At 41.2% G+C, this 17,560-nt stretch overlaps 1 protein-coding gene across 2 annotated transcripts in view; it reads left to right on the top strand.

The window, feature by feature from the left end:
• COG7 (component of oligomeric golgi complex 7) overlaps positions 1–17,560 on the top strand; it is a 78,085-nt gene that overhangs the window by 8,952 nt on the left and 51,573 nt on the right. For both annotated transcript variants that reach the window (XM_077907006.1, XM_077907005.1), the window contains exons 5-6: positions 12,839–12,921; positions 13,734–13,856. In XM_077907006.1, the coding sequence (XP_077763132.1) occupies positions 12,839–12,921; positions 13,734–13,856 (206 nt within the window). The remainder of the gene's footprint in view (positions 1–12,838; positions 12,922–13,733; positions 13,857–17,560) is intronic.

Here is a 17,560-nt window from a genome sequence, read left to right as displayed (position 1 = left end):
CAGGAAGGGCATGGGGATTATATATATATAGATAACAGATATATATATATATATCCTCAGTGTAGTAAAGAATGTCTTTCTATTGCTTTTACATGTAGAAGACAGTAGCTGCTTTTAGAATTTTTAGATCACACTTTTTCCTTTAGAATCTAGAAACCTTGCTTCCTCTTCTCTGCCAACTATATTTTGCAAATCAGTATGAGACTGGCTTGCTTCTTTCTTTCTTTTTTTTTGGTAGTAAGTTTCTTTTCTTTGAATATTTAAAACAGGAGTTAGCGAGCGTATTCTGTAAAGGGCTGAGTAGTAAAGATTTGGGCTTCTCTTTTTCCAATAAAACTTTATGACAAAACCAGGTGATGATTTGCCCTGCTGGCTCATAGTTTGCTGACTCCTGGCTTATAAGATTCTTTCTTTTGCTTTATAGTTTAGTTACTTCACTAGATTATTTTTTAGTTTGGGAAAAAATATTTTTCTGGAACATAGTGTGAACTCTTTTTATTTGTTGATTCATGTGTTTCTCCATTTCTAGAAAATTTCTTAAATTATTTTTTTTCCATCTTTGAGAACTTCAGATATCTGTCCATCAGCTCTCCGTTTCCCCTCTCCCTATATGTTGTGTTCTCTCTGGTCTATTTGAGCTCTTCACCAACTCTCCCCATAGTCTTTTTTTTTTTTTTTTTTAAAGATTTTATTTATTCATTTGAGAGAGAATGAGAGAGAGACAGCAGGAGCCAGGGGCAGAGGGAGACGGAGAAACAGACTCCCTGCTGAGCTGGGAGCCCAATGCTGGGCTTGTTCCCAGGACCCTGAGATCATGACCTGAGCCCAAGACAGACACCTAACCAGCCAAATCACCCAGGCACACCCTCCCAGAGGTTTTTTTGTTTTTTTTTTTTTAAGATTTTATTTATTTATTCATGGGAGACACAGAGAGAGAGAGGCAGAGACACAGGCAGAGGGAGAAGCAGGCTCCATACAGGAAGCCCGATGTGGGACTTGATCCCTAGACCGCAGGACTACACTCTGGGCCAAAGGTAGGCGCCAAACTGCTGAGCCACCCAGGCATCTCAAGAGTTTATTTTTATTTTTATTTTATTTTATTTTATTTTTTTTTAAATTTTTATTTATTTATTATAGTCACAGAGAGAGAGAGAGAGAGGCAGAGACACAGGCAGAGGGAGAAGCAGGCTCCATGCACCGGGAGCCCGATGTGGGATTCGATCCCGGGTCTCCAGGATCGTGCCCTGGGCCAAAGGCAGGCGCCAAACCGCTGCGCCACCCAGGGATCCCAAGAGTTTATTTTTAAAAGTAATCTCTACACCCAGCATGGGGCTCAAACTCACAACCCCAAGATCAAGAGTCCCTTGCTCTACCAACTGAGCCAGCGAGGTGCCCCACCTTAGATTCTGTTAAGGAAAGCATATGTAATTTCCTTAAGAGTATAAAACATTTATAGCCTCAAATTTCTTCTCTTTCCTAGGTTAAATCTTTGAAGTACTCTCTTCTCAGTTTTAAAAACTAAAAAAGTTATTTTTTATTTTTTTTTAAAGATTTTATCCATTCATTTGACAGGGAGAGAGAGAGCACAAGCAGGAGGAGCTGCAGTCAGAAGGAGAGGGAGAAGCAGGCACTTCCTCCACTGAGCAGGGAACCCGATGTGGGACTTGATCCTAGGACCCCAAGATCATGACCTGACCTGAAGGCAGATGTTTAACTGACTGAGCCACACAGGCGCCCCTCACTTATTAGTTCTAACAGGTTTTTTGTGGAATCTTTAGGATTTTCTGATTATAAGATCATATCATCTGCAAAGATAATTTTACTTCTTCCTTTTCTACTTGAATACTTTTAATTTCTCTTTCATGCCTCATTGCTCTGGCTAAGACTTCCAGCACTAAGGTGAATAGAGGTGGCAAAAATAGGCATTCTTGTCTTGTTCCTGATCTCCCTGTTTGAAATGGTCTTTCACCATTGAGTATTATGTCAGCTGGGGGCTTTTCATGTATGGCCTTTATTATGTTGACATAGTTTGCGTCTATTCCTAGTTTGTTGAGTTATATCATGAGAAGTGTTGAATTTTATCAAATTTTTTTCTGCATCATTTGAGATGATCACGTAGATTTTTTCTATCATTCTGTTAATACAGTATATTACTTTGATTGATTTTCATGTATTGAACCATCCTTGCATCTCAGGAATAAATTCCATTTGGCTGTAGAGTATAATCTTTTTAATATGCTGCTGATTTTGGTTTGTCAATATTTTGTCAAGGGTTTTTGCATCAGTATTCATCAGGGATGTGGCACCTGGGTGGTTCAGTTGGTAAGTGTCCAACTCTTGATTTTGGCTTGGGTCATGATCTCAGATAGTGAGATTGAGACCTGCATTGGGCTGTGCGCTGGGTGTGGGGTCTGCTTGGGATTCTCTCTTTCCTTCTTTTCTCGCTCCCTCCCCTTGCTTGAGAACACTCATCCTTGCTCTTGCTCTCGCTCAAAAAAATTCATCAGGGAAAAAAAAAAAAAAAAATTCATCAGGGATATTGGTCTGTAGGTTTCTTTTCTTGTATTTTCTTTGTCTGACTTTTGTATCAGGGTAATACTGGCTTCATAGAGTGAGTTAGAAAGTTTTCCTCCTCTTTAGTTTTTTGGAAGAGTTTGAGAAGTATTGGTATTAATTTTTCTTGAAATGTCTTAGTATATTCCCTAGCAAAGCCATTTGGTGTGCTTTTCTTTGTTGAGAGGTTTTTGAACATTGATTCAGTCCCCTTACTTTAGATTCATTTAGAGTTCTTATTTCTTCATGATTCAGTCTTGGTAGATTGTGTGTGTCTGAGAATTTGTTCATTTAATCTAGTTTATCCGGGATCCCTGGGTGGCACAGTGGTTTGGCACCTGCCTTTGGCCTGGGGCGCGATCCTGGAGACCCGGGATCGAATCCCACGTCGGGCTCCCTAAATGGAGCCTGCTTCTCCCTCTGCCTGTGTCTCTGCCAAACTCTCTCTCTGTGTGACTATCATAAATAAATAAATAAAATCTTTAAAAAAAATAATAATCTAGTTTATCCAATTTGTTGGTGTGTAATTGTCCATAGTACTTTCTATTTATTTATTGATCTTATTATTTATTTTTTTTAAAGATTTTATTTATTTTTTTGAGAGAGCGAGCAAGAGCAGGTGAACATGAGCTGGTGGAGGGGCAGAGAGAATGGGAGAAGCAGACACTCTACTGAGCATGGAGTTGGACATGGAGCTCTATCCCAGGACCTGGAGGTCATGACCTGAGCTGAAGTCAGATGCCTAACCAGCTGAACAACACAGGTGCCCCTGTTTTTGTTTTTGTTTTTGTTTTTGTTTTTGTTTTAAGAAGGCTCCATGCTCAATGTAGGACTTGAACTCACAACCCTGAGATCAAGACATGAGATCAGGAATTGGTTAGTCCACCAACTGAGCTGTTCAGGTGCCCCATGGTACTTTCTTATAATCCTTTTTATTTCTGTAAGATCAGTGGTAGTGTCCTTTCTTTAATTTCTGAACTTATTTAGTCTTTTTCATAGTGAATCTAAGTAAAGGTTTGTCAGTTTTTTTTTTCTTTTTTTTTTCCAAAGAACCACCTGTTGGTTTTGTTGGTTTTTCTTTTTTGTTTTGCTCTATTACATTGAGCTCTGCTCTGATCTTTGTTATTTCTTGCCTTCTGCTACCTTTGGGGTAGTTTGTTCTGTTTTTTCCTAGTTCTTTATTTTTTATTTTTTTAAAGATTTTATTTATTTATTCATGAGAGAGAGAGAGAGAGAGAGAGACAGGCAGAGGGAGAAGCAGCCTCCATGCAGGGAGCCCAGTGTGGGACTCGATCCCGGGTCTCCAGGATCACGCCCTGGGCTGAAGGCGGTGCTAAACTGCTGAGCCACCCGGGCTGCCCTTTCCTAGTTCTTTAGCATGTGGAGTTTAAGATGTTGGCTTGAAATCCTTTTTAATAATGTAAGTATTTATAGCTTTAAATTAGCTCTCAGTGCTGCTTTTGTGACATCTCATAAGTTTTGATATGTTGTGTTTTTGTTTTCATTTGTCTCAAGTTATTTCCTAATTTCCCTTACGGTATCTTCTTTGACCCATTAGTTGTTTAAGACTGTTGTTTTCCACATATTTGTGAATTTTCCCATTGTTTTTTCTTCTTTTGATTTCTAGTTTTATTTCATCGTTATTGGAAAAGATATATGATTTCAATCTTAGTTATATTTGTTTTCTGGCCTCAGGTATTACCTATCCTGGAGAAATGTTCTGTGGGCACTTGAGAAAAATATATATTCTGCTGTTGTTGGGTGGAGGGTTCTGTGTGTGTTTTAGGCCTAATTGGTTTATGGTGGTGGTAAAGTCCTCTACTTCCTTATTATCTTCTCTACTTGTTCTTGGGGTTCTCTCCTGATGTACCTTCTGCACCCTGTGTTCCTTTTCTTTTTCCCCTCCCTGTGGTACTTTTGCATAGGTCCCATTGTGGAATTTTTCTCTTTGTGTTTGTGTCTGCTTATTCACATGTATATGTGGCTGCTTCTTTTCTGGGCTTGGGCTTTGCTGAAAAATAACCTGATCTCCCTGGAAGCCCCTCATTGTTTACCTGGGCTTTGTTGAGATCTTTCCTCTTGCCCTTGAATTAAAGGTTGCATTCTCCCTTTGTGCTCTTCGGTTGCCTAAAGAGGATGGATTCAGTACTCATCTCCAGCCTTTTCATTCCATAACTTATGCCTTTTTCAATTGTCTGCCTGGAATGTTCTCCTCCTCATCAGGATCCTAGGACTGGAGTTGGGTTTTGGAAAGTCACCACCTGGCTGCTTTGTCCCTCCCGTTTTCTCTGATTTGTTGCAGCTACAGCCCCACAGAGCTCAGTAATGTGCTTGGGGTGTACCTCTAGTTGGGTGGGGTTGGAGAAGAAGTAGGAATGGAAGTGGCTCCCTGAATTAAAGTGGTTTTCCTTTTCTTCTGAAGGGGTTTTCTACCGGAATTGGGTTTGAATGATGTCCTCTGGGTCAGGATTATGGGCTTTGGTAGTAAGGGAAAGCTATATTTGATTGCTTTTGTTAACAGATTTAAATCAAGCTTGATTCCATACCTACTCTTTGTAGGCAGGATGGATGCAGAAGGGGCAAGTGGCATTTTTCAGCTGCTGCTGGGCTGAGGCAGAAATAAGCCTTCTCCCCTCACCTGGTCCAGACCCCACTTTGCTCCCTGTCTCCACCTTGTCCTGCCATGCTCAGCCACTCCCTGCTAGCATGCCAAGTGCTCCTGGCATCCTCATTCCTTGGCCAAAGTAACTGAATATCTGATTACTTTCTCTGAAGTTCTGTCATATAGATATTCCCCTGACTTCAGCACAGATGAAATGGTATGTTTTTCTCCTGGTAGTGAATTTTGGTGAGCATCAGGAAGGGTTTTTTCCTCCCAAGGTAATGGGCTCTTTCATCAGCTGTTTTTCCTGGAAGGCCAAGGTGGCTTTTTTTTTTTCCCCAAGATTTTATTTATTCATTTGAGAGAGGGAAAGCCAGAGACAGAGTATGAAGAGACAGGGAAAGACAGAGGCAGAGGGAGGAGCAGACTCCCAACTGATCAGGGAGCCCAATGCAGCTCGATCCAGGACCCTGAGATCATGACCTGAGCCAAAGGCAGATACTCCACAAGCTGAACCAGCCAGGCACTCCTATCTAAGAGTTTTTTATTTTATTTTTATTTAAAAAATTAAAAAAAATATTTTATTTATTCATGAGAGACACACAGAGAGAGAGAGGCAGAGGCATGGGCGGAGGGAGAAGCAGGCTCCCTGCAGGGAGCCCGATGTGGGACTCGATCCCTGGACTCTAGGATCACGACCTGGGCCAAAGGCAGGTGCTAAACCACTGAGCCACCCAGGCGTCACTCTTAAGAGTTTTATTTTATTTTATTTTATTTTATTTTATTTTATTTTATTTATTTTATTTTATTTTATTTTATTTATTTTATTTTTAAAATACTTTATTTATTTATTCATGAGAGACACAGAGCGAGAGGCAGAGACACAGGCAGAGGGAGAAGCAGGCTCCCTGCAGGGAGCCCGACGCGGGACTCGATCCCAGGACTCCAGAATCACGTCCTGGGCCAAAGGCAGGCACTCAACCGCTGAGCCACCCAGGGATCCCTCTAAGAGTTTTTTTAAAGGAAATCTCGGGGATCCCTGGGTGGCTCATCAGTTTAGTGCCTGCCTTTGGCCCAGGTCGTGATCCTGGAGTCCCGGGATTGAGTCCCGAGGCATGCTCCCCACGTGGAGCCTGCTTCTGCCTCTCTTCCTCTCTATCATGAATAAATAAATAAAATCTTAAAAAAAAAAATAAAGGAAATCTCTGGGGATGTGGGTGGCTCAGTTGGCTAAGTGTCCAACTCTTGATCTCAGGGCCTTGAGTTCTGTGGACCTACTTAAAAAAGGGGCAAAATCTCTGCTAAATTAGTACATCCCCAACACGTTACCCCTTTCCATCTCTGCTTAGAGTGACAGTCTCCAAGTTCACATGCCTATTTCATTTTACACCAATGAATTCAGTTAAGTTGAAACAACTTTTTGTAGCACAATTTTACATGTAGCAGAAAGATTCATTTATCTAAAGGTTCTGAGGAAAATAATAAGCATTTTAAGGGCAGATAGCCATCTTCTAACTCATGGATTCCTGCCCATCAAAGTGAGATCTACTGATGTATTTCCAAAGTCTAGCTGGGTTATCATCACAATAGTTCCTCTCACAGATTTTCCTCCCCAGCTGGTATAAAAGATTGGGTACGTACCTGTTCGTGCAGTTTAAAAAATATTTTTTTCAAAAAAAATAAAAATAAAAAAAATAAAAAATAAAAAATATTTTTTCTAGGGGCACCTGGGTGACTCAGTGGTTGAGTGTCTGCCTTGGGCTCAGGTCAAGATCCTAGGGTTCCAGGATCAAGTCCTGCATCAGGCTCTGCGCAAGAAGTCTGCTTCTCCCTCTGTCTGTATCTCTGCCTCTCTCTGTGTGTCTCTCGTGAATAAGTAAATTTTTAAAAATTAAAAAAAACCTTTTTCTTTTTACTTTTATTTGAGACGGTGGCATCTGAGTTTTAGCCAGAAGGGGGCAGACGAGTGCCAGAGGTGGTGCTGCCAGGTAGCCTGACCCGGAGGCTGCCTCCCTGGCTTTGCAGCAGTAAGTTCAGGAGCAGGTGCTACCTTTTAGTCATTTCCTCTGCCCTTAGGAAAATATGTAAGAAACTACTTGATATTAATACCACAATGTGGCTCCTAGAGTCCATTGGTACGTGTGGAATGCTGATGTTTACCAAATTATTTCCTTAATTCCTCAAGCTATCGAATACGTGCACATTTAAGGGGTTGAGTTTGTTTGCTTTTGTACAAATCCTATCTGGTGTAATTCCATGTAGGCATTTCGAAAGGATAACTCACTTCTAAATATTATTTAAAAATACTGATTATGCGAGGAACAGCCGGGAATGCAAAGATGACTAAGATAAGGTTGCTGCCCTTCAGGGACCTCACAGCTAGGTTGAGGGTGAGGCCTGGAGAGGACAAGCATACAAATAATTTTATTACAAGATGGAATGTGAAAATTGCCTTAGCCATCCTCCCAGGGTGAGGGAAAGGATGGTGGAAAATCGAGGCAGCTTTTATGAAAGCACAAATATATGTGCAGAACTTTGAAAGAGAGATGAATTAAAATTTTTTTTTAAATTTTATTTATGATAGTCACACAGAGAGAGAGAGAGAGGCAGAGACACAGGCAGAGGGAAAAGCAGGCTCCATGCACCGGGAGCCTGACGTGGGATTTGATCCCAGGTCTCCAGGATCACGCCCTGGGCCAAAGGCAGGCGCCAAACCACTGTGCCACCCACGGATCCCTAAAAAATTTTTTGAAACTGTTTCTGATTATAAAAGAAATACCTATACAGGTTATTGAAAATTGGAAAGATATACATAAAATAAAAGAGAAGATGATTTACCAGTGAACTCAGCACCCAGAGATGACTGTTAGTATTTTTTTTTAAAGATTTTATTTATTTATTTATTTGAGAGGAGGATAGAGAGAGCACAAGCAGGGGGAGGGGCAGAGGAATAAGCCGACCCCACTGAGCAGGGAGCCTGACGCAGGACTTGATCCCAGGACACCAGGACCACAACATGAGCCAAATTCAAATGCTCAACCATTGAGCCACCCAGGCATCCCAAAAATTTTATTTATTTGAGAAAGAGAGAGGGAACGTAAGTTGGGGGAGGGCAGAGGGAGGAACAGATCTCTGCTGAGTGGGGGGCTCGGTCCAGGGGGGACATGGGACTCGATCCCAGGACCCCGGGTGCTCCAAGCAGCTGTGTTTCTTAAAAGCCCTCTAGCTCAGCAGATGGAGCTACACTACAAATTGAAAGTCCAAACCCACCAATGACTTCATTGGTTTCATTTTTCCTTTTCTTGAATTCAGTTAGAATTTGTTTCCATCACCAACAGTTGAAAAAGTTAAATAGTACTGGAGGTTTTACTGGGGAAAAGAACATTTTTTTCCTCTACCACTTTGTTCCCCAGTCCTGAACCCAGGAGACCACTTTTAATTCTCAGAGCTCTTTTTTCTGGCATTTCACTTTATATTCTGCATAATACATTTATTTACTTTTAAAGATTTATTTATTTCAGAGAAGCGGATAACATGCGTGCATGTGCACATGCATGGTGTGGGGTGCACAGAAGGGGGGGAGAGGGAGAATCTCAAGCAGGTTCCCCCCTGAGCATTGAGCCCAACATAGGGCTCAATCCTATGACCCTGAGATCATGATCTGAGCAGAAATCAAGTCAGATGCTTAACTGACTGAGCTACCCAGGCACCCTTTTGCATAATACATTTATTTTATTTCTTTGTATATTAATTTTAGGCACTGTCTGTTGGCTTCCTGTTGTTATAGCTAAGGATTTCACTTTCATACCACTACTTTCTCCCCTTTCCATTCTCCTCGTATACCATTGTTTTTAGTTGAATTAATAGTGTTTCTATTATCACACCTTTATACACTCAGTTCATTTTTGTAGAGTCAGGTCAGACACTATGATTTTATTTTTTATTAAGATTTATTTATTTATTCATGAGAGACACAGACTGAGAGAGAGAGGCAGAGACATAGGCAGAGGGAGAGCAGGCTTCTCTCAAGGAGCCCAATGCGGGACTCGATCCTGAATCCCGGGATTATGACCTCAGCCGAAGGCAGGCGCCCAACCACTGAGCCAACCAGGCATCCCAGCACTATGATTTTAATTCCTGTCCTATTCAGCTTCACTTTATCCTTAAGTTTCTGGTTTTCTTTTTATTCCGTTTCATTCTTGCTACGGTCCACAGGCTGTCTTTTTTTTACACAGTGGGAGTGAGGCATTCTTCTGAGTTCCTTCCCCCTTTTCTCCAGAGACTTTCCTTTTGGAATCCTCCCCTCTTCTCTGAACTGGATCAGCACCACTTCTGGAATTCTTTGCTAGATCTGAGATTTAACCTTCTGCACCTGTCAGTTGTCATTTTGGACAAGTCTTGGGAGTTAGATGATGCATCAGGGATCTGGCTGAGAGATGGTCTCAGCCCTTCTGGTTGTGTAATCTTGACTGGCTTATTTATTCCATTGCCGATTTCTGTATCCTCTGGCCTCAAAGGGTTGTGCTGAGGTTGAAGTGAGGTTGTATAAATGAAAAAGCTTTGGAAAAAGCATGAATGTAAAAGGGCAACAGGTAGCTTATACACAGTGCATTTTTTTTTTATGTTGTTACCTACTTGGTATACTGAAAGTCTTTGACATTATCCTTACCTCTTTATATTTATTGATCCATTCAACCAGATACTCTCTTTTTCCAGAAAAAATGAGTGACAGAGTGGGAGAAGGGTGAAGGGTAGCCCTCTCAGGCACATGCCTAATGGGTGGTGCCCATGTCTATACCTAGGAGGAACCAGAGCAAAGCAGTACAGACTGATGCAGTGAGGGAAATATTTTAGGATGAGATTTAAGAGCATTTCTTCCCATATATTTAGTTCATTTAACAGGTGATTATGGCATATCTCCTATGAGCAAAGCACTAAGTGAGAAATACTTCCTTATGTCTAAATAGAATGTGAAATCCTATGCAAGAGCAATGTAAACGAAGTTTCCCATTGGTGCTATATGTTTGTTATATTGTCTTGTTTATAATCTAAAGTCAGTGGTTAATGTGAAATAATAAGAATCCATTGGCCCTATATTACACTGTGGGTGGATAGCATAGACTAGGGACCCCATCTTATTCACATGAGGCCTGTATCAGTTTGGGATCCTTTTGGTTGCAGGTGACAGAAACCCAATACAAACAGGCCGAGAGAGAGAGAGAGAGAGAGAGAGAATATATTGCTTATGGAACTGAGAAGTTCAAGAGTAGGTCTTACTGATCTAGGAGGACAAACTGTGTTGTTATTATTAGGACCCAGTCTCTCTTGCTGTTTCTTGGCTCTGTCTCTCTGTGTGTTGGCATTACTACTTCCAGGTGTACTTTTCATGTGGTGGCCCCAGGAGTTCCAGGCTTCTGTCCCCACAACTTTCGAAGAAATCCCAGGATTAATCTTGATTGCATTGATGGTCAGGCTTTTGTACCTTCAAACCAATTACTTTTGATCAGATGGATGTGAGGCTGTGGCTGGCCATACCTTGGATCCTGGAGTCAGCTTCACTGGAAATATTTAAATGAAAAATGGTCAAAAGGTACAAACTTCAGTTATAAGATAACAGATACAATGTACAACATGATGATTGTAGCTAACATTGCTATATGATATACAGGGCAGTTGTTAAGAGAGTAAGTCCTAAGAGTATTCATCAGAAGAATTTTTTTCCTATTCTTTTCTTCTTTCCTTTCTTTTTACTATGTCCATATGACAAAATGGATGTTAGCTAAACGTGTTAATATCATTTCACAATATGTGTAGATCAAACCAGCAGGATATATGCCTTAAACTCATACAGTGATGTCATATCAAAAAAACTGGAAATAAAACCAAACTAATAAATAGTAGTATGATTTGATAAAGACAATTGACATTCTCTCTGTCTTATGTGTATGTAATTACTAGCAGCTATAGGAAAGTGCTAATGGTATTATTTGGTAATATAAACTAAATTTTTTCCTTTGCAAAAAATAAAAGGAAAATGGGAGAATGGGAGGCAGGTGCATGGTCCCTCAGAGAACAACCAGACTTCTGTCATCAGAAGAAGGGCAGTAGGGTTTGGTTGCAAAACAACACATCTACCACCAGACACTGCAGCACCCAACAGATGGCTTTTCACCAGGCAGGGGCTCAGCAATGCTTTCTGCATTGAATTGGTAGTATTGGCAGCAGCCTAGAAGTCTTTATTATTGTTGCCAAAGTAGGTTTCCTATTTCTTTCTTTCTCTTGTCTGATTCAGGAACTTCCCCTGGTTTTACAAATTTGTGTTTATTTTAATGTATTCACCTTGAAAAACTTGAATTCTTCTGTAAGGGCCAAAGACTCACATGTCACCTTTGAGTTTTCCAGCACTTTTACTAACTTGCCAAATTCTTTTTTATTATTTTTTTCAAGAAATGACAAGTTCTACTCTCTGGTGTTGAAATTTTTAAAGTTATGATTGTATTGTTAGACTAGTAAATGTTGTAGCAGTTTCTATCTATAAAGCATTCTTTGAGTATACACCATAATGTTGACAGTCCATAACAGAGTATGATAGGCAGTTTTTTATTCTTGTTTTCCATTTTTTTCCATCACAAACATGCTATTTATATTGCCAAAAAACAATGTTCTTTTAAACAGTCATTAATTTACATTTTTTGAGTGCCTACTGTGTCTGCTATTTTCTAGGAACAGTGAGACAAGACAGGAAAGGTCACAGCCTCATAGACCTTGTATTTCCCAGGGTGAGAAAGATAGTAAACTGTTATACAAGTAACTAAATAGAATAATACAGATTTTGATTAGTTCTACAAAGGGAAAGGTCTGATAGGGAAAAAATAATAGGAGAAACCTAATTTAGGTTAGCTGATTGGGAAAGGCCCTCCTGAAAAGGGAAGAACCACATAGCCAGAAAGATCATCCCAGGCCTAGTGAGTGCAAAGGCCTAGGGGCAGTAAGGAGCATGATTTTTTTCTCAGCAGAGAAGGGTCAAAATAGTTGAAGAGCAGTAGTTTCATATGGTTCAATCTGTACTGTGGTTGAGCAGTCCTGCTATTGACCTGCAAGTGACTGAAGCCCTCTGGGCTGCACATTCTTCCCCTGTAAAATGAGTTTCATTGATGGTTTTTTAGATACCTTTCTGTCACTGACATTTTAGGATTCTACTCAGGGCCAGAAGGAGGTAAGGCAGGTGAATTACCTAAAGCACAAAATCTAAGAAGGCTCTCACCCTGCCCTTGCACAGCCCTGAAAGTGAGAGTCTCTTTCAATTTTGCAGCCCAGGCTTAGCTCCTTCCCACCTCACCAACACACCCCTATCCCTACCCAGTCCCAATCCTGATTCAAACTCATTTCACTGTTCCCATGTAATAGTGATTTTGCTGATATATAATCTTAGCTATGTCGCTGATGCTATTGATGTGTTACCTAAACAGGCTACGACTCACAGTGTCTGAGTCTCATTCTGCCCTTATGCTTGACTTATTTTTCATATTTATATTCTCCCTGCATGAGTTAATTCATTGTGTAGGTAGGAAGTTTGGAACTCAAGCTTACATATATCCACGTTTAGCCAGGTGAATTCTTTCTCTTTTCTGCAACAGGAAGCCTGGTAACAAGGTGTTCATGTTTTCTATTGTCCTCCCTTAGAGCAGTCCAGAGTGTTCGTGAAGGTGTTTACTGAAATTGACAGGATGCCCCAGTTGCTCGCCTACTACTACAAATGTCACAAGGTGAGGAGCCTGTGGTGCTTATGGTTGTGGAATGCTTCCCTGCTGGGCTGCAGAACTCCAGCTGTCATTGCTCCAAGGGAGAAACACCTGCCTCCTTGCTCTCTAGCCTTTTTCTTCCAATTAGCCAGTAGGGGGTGTTCTTGGTCCAGCCTGTGGATTCATTTGCTCACCAGTTGGAAAAAAACAAGCTCTCAGTTTTCAGCCTTTTTTGTGTTGATAGCTGCATTTCACTTACAGATGGAACAGTTATTTTAATTTCCCTCATTTTTGTCTTTCAAGGCAGAGTCGTATCTTAGGCCTCATGTCCTCAGCAAGCCTAAAGAATTTTCTGTCTTCTAGAATAGTTGACATGGCATAAAAACCTCAACAGCTTTCCAGGCTAACTTAATGCCTTCAAGTCCAGCACTCTTGTGTGTTTTAAGCTGTGGTGTTGGGCCATGAAGCTAAAGTGCACGTGTGTGTGTGCGCCCGCACACACACACACACACACACACACACACACCTCTTAAAGTCTATTGGGAAGACTGTAGCAGGCCCAGTGGAAGGGACTTGGCGGGCTTTTGGGGCAAGGTAAAAGGAGAAAGGAGCCCTTGGAGAGCAATGGATTTAAACTCTAATCCATGATCAGGGCAGGTGACTGTGAAGTCTTCCTTCTGCCACCCACCCCACCTTTGTTTGCAGCAAATGGTCATCAGTGGGCACCCGATTGCTCAGGGTGGTAGGCAGTGGGAAATCGCTTGCTTTGCAGGGCAGCTATAGTGGGTGGCATGTCCTGTTTACTCAGCAAGGTCCCCTCTGTTCTGTCTTTGCAGGTGCAGCTTTTAGCAGCCTGGCAAGAACTGTGTCAGAGTGATCTCCCCCTGGACCGGCAGCTCACTGGATTCTATGATGCCTTGCTCGGGGCTTGGCATACGCAGATCCAGTGGGCAACGCAGGTAACAGCTCGCTGGGTCCTAGGGAACGGGTGGCTGCCCTGGGAGTGGTGTCCCCACTGCTTCCAGCACTGCTTGAAACACCTCCTTGTTTGCTGCCCTTACCAAAGGAGTTAAAGATAAGCCTCGAAACCCAAGGCAGTAAAATCTTTAGGTCTCCTTAAAACTCCTCTTATCATTCTTATCTGTATCTTAAACAGAATCTAATGTGACAGTGTTGCGTGTTGTTCGGCCAGGGAGCCCATGGAATTCCTGAAGGCCATTATCTTCTAATCTAAACGCAGGAGGCCCTTGGTCAGGTGGTGTTTGACTGAACAAGATTGTTTTTATCTGAACTTCGGGTATAATGTAAAAACTAACTAAAGTTAGTTTCCCTTGTTCACACAGCATGCCCAGAGTTCGAGGAAGAGTGCAGTTTTAAAGGTGCCCTCTGACTTAGGGGACTGATACGACAGAGGAACTTCATTTCCAGTGGAAGCTTCCCATCACTTATTTTCCCCAAGCCTCTCGGCATGGCACTTTCTGCCATCCAAGGCCTGAACCCTTGTTCCTGGGTCTTGATGCCACAAGATGCCCCAGATCCTCTTTCTTTCTTTGAGGAGAGAAAAGGCTGTGACTTACTGTCCTGTGGATGGTGTGGCTTGGTATTTTGTGTTTGCTTTCAAAATGAGCTGTGAATTCCTCTGGCAGGGTTCATTTCTCCCCTGCTGTATAGGAACTTGACCATAGCTGGAAAGAATCCCTCATCCAGGGTTTGTTGCTCCCTTTGGTTAAAGTGCTCTGCTCCATTCTTGTTGCTTCTCCTGGAGCCAGTGGAACTCAGATTTAGGTCACAACAATGCAAAACACAACCTCTAGACGTTTCGCAACATTTATGTCAATTGTCGCTCTTCAGTCACCCTGTTGCTGCACATTCATTTCTGTGTTCCTTCTTCTGTCTTGTGTCATGAGGATAAAACCAGTTTACATCCACATGTGTAAAGGCCATTAACTATCTAAGAAAAAGGATTTAGACCTCTCAGACTTCTGTTCAGGCCTCGTCCTAAATTTTGTAAGATGTGAGTTTGTGCCAATTGTTACTTTTGGCCCATGGCCCATTTCCTTTTCAGAGGGTAATAAGCATAATAAGTGGCTCTCATCTCCTGAAGCTTAGTATAGTACAAAAGAAAACCAAAGACACCACAGTAAATGTGTCCCCTTCTGATTTACCCCCCACCATTTTAATATGAAAAATTTTCAACATATAAAAGAGTTGAAAGAATTGAATGGTGACCACCCAGGCACCCATTTTGCGCACTTTCCAATGAATATTTTGCTATGCTTGCTTTATCATAAATCTGTCTTTCCATGTATCTATCCATTCATTGGTCTTTTTTTTTTTTAAGATTTTATTTATTTATTCATGAGAGAGAGAGAGAGAGCTAGAGGCAGAGACACAGGCAGAGGGAGAAGCAGGCTCCATGCAGGGAGCCTGATGTGGGACTCGATCCCCAGTCTCCAGGATCAGGCCCTGGGCTGAAGGTGGCGCTAAACTGCTGAGCCACCTGGGCTGCCCTTTTGGTCTTATTCTTTTATTCATTTCAAAGGAAGTTACAAATATCATTTACCTCTGAACATGCATATTAGTAACTAGAGTTCAATATTTGTTTCCTTTTTTCTTTGAGGTAAAATTGTGAAATGAAATGATCTTAAATATGCCACTTGATTAGTTTTGACAAATTCTGTTTAACATAATCTCTGTTAAGATACAGAGAACATTACCATCATTATAAGAAGTTCTCTCATGCTCCTTCCTAGTCAGTACCCCTGGGGGCATCCACTATTCTGATTTTTTAGCACTATAAATTAGTTTAGCCTGTTTTTGAAATTTTTTTGTTTGTTTTTGAATTTTACATAGAATTATATAGTGTGTGTTCTTTCCAGTAAGGCTTCTTTGATTCAGGGGCATATGTTTGTGAGATTTATTCACATTGTTGTGTGAATCAGTACTTTGTTCCTTTTTATTACTAAATACTGTTACATGGCATGAATAGACTACAGTTTGTTTATTCATTCTTATATTGAGGGACACTTGGGATATTTCCAGTTTGAGGCTATTATGAATAAAGAGGCTAATGAACATTGTTCTCTAAGTCTTTTTGTGGATACACATGTTCATATCTCTTGGGTAATTACCAAGGAGTGGAATTGCTGGGTCATTGGGCGGGTGTATGTTTAGATTTATAAGAAACTGCCAGATATTTTCCCAAAGTGTTGTATGTTTTATATTCCCACAAGGGTGCAAGAGTCCTGATTGCCCTATATCTTTGCCAACGTTAGATGATGTCAGTCTTTCTAAGTTAGCTGTTCTAGTGGGTGTGTTGTAGTATCTCATTGTGGTTTTAAATTGAACTTTCCTGATGACTAAGGATGTTGAACACCTTCTCAGTGTGCTTATATCTTCCTTTGTGAAGAGTCTGTTCAGATCTTTGGCCCATTACAGAAAACTGTGTTGTTTGCGTTTTCATTATTGAGTTGTAGGAGTTCTTTATATAGTTCAGATAAAAGTCCTTTGACAAGTATGTTTTATAGATACTTCCTTCCAGTCTGTGGCTTAAACAGAGGTATTGACTTTGATGAGGCCTAATTTATCAATTTTTTTCTTTTATAGTTATTGTTTTTTAAGAAACCCTCCCCAGATTGCAAAGATGCCCTTCTCCTAGAAGCTTGTTTAGTTTTTATAGTAAGGTCTGTGGTCCATCTTGAGTTGGTCTTTGTGTAAGGTCAGGTCAAATTGTTTTCAGGTGGGCTGTTTATGTTGATTCTGTAGCTCTAGTTGAGACGTTCGGTTTTATAGTCTGTGAACTTGGCGGTAGGTGGTTCTTTGGCTGCTGGTGGGAGGAATTCCTTTGCCAGATCGCTTCAAAGGACAGGGAATACCTTTGAGCATAAGAGACCCAATGTGTTTTAACTGAAATGTGTAAAAAAAAAAAAAATGCCACTAAAGGTTTAGGATCTGACTTTATAGTTTCAGCTGATCAACCAGTTAAAGCTCCTTAGAACGAGTTACTTAGTTTAATTCTTCCCCTACCCTGGGTCACTGGAGTAGGAGAGAAGTGGAAAGGAGATTTTCACTGTGCCATCCTTCCTCACAAGATGTGGCAAGGAGTCAGAATTCCTTTTTCTAGACAAGGCTCATTTCCCTTTCTTTCTCGGGTCCCTTCCTTTCTTGCAGCAAAAGGTTTCTTCGGTCAGATGACAATATTGGGCTGGGTGGTATCTGAAGGTGATGATTCTCTGACATTAGCATGTTTGCTCACAGTGAAGGGACTTCACTGGCCAGAGACGGGAGGATCTGTATTGGTACAGCTATGTGTGTGGTTAGTGGAACCATGCAGTGGAGGAACTGTGAGTTCAAGACAGAAGTGTGGCTTTCTCGGGAAGATAGAGTCTGGAGCAATAGAGTGAATGATGACATTGCTGTTTTAAGAATGATTTTGGGAAAAAAAAAAAAAGAATGATTTTGGGGGCAGCCTGTGTGGCTCACTTCAGCCCAGGGCGTGATCCTGGAGACCCGGGATCAAGTCCCACGTCAGGCTCCCTGCATGGAGCCTACTTCTCCCTCTGCCTCTCTCCCTCTCCTCTCTGTGTTTCTCATGAATAAATAAATAAAATCTTTAAAAAAAAAAAAAAAGAATGATTTTGGTGTCAGAGCTTCACCTATGTAG

This window comes from Canis aureus, chromosome 8 (assembly GCF_053574225.1).
Source record: "Canis aureus isolate CA01 chromosome 8, VMU_Caureus_v.1.0, whole genome shotgun sequence".
NCBI classification, from domain to species: Eukaryota; Metazoa; Chordata; class Mammalia; order Carnivora; family Canidae; genus Canis; species Canis aureus.
The sequence above is the reverse complement of the archived record's forward strand: the minus strand, read 5'-3'. Positions and strand labels throughout refer to the sequence as shown.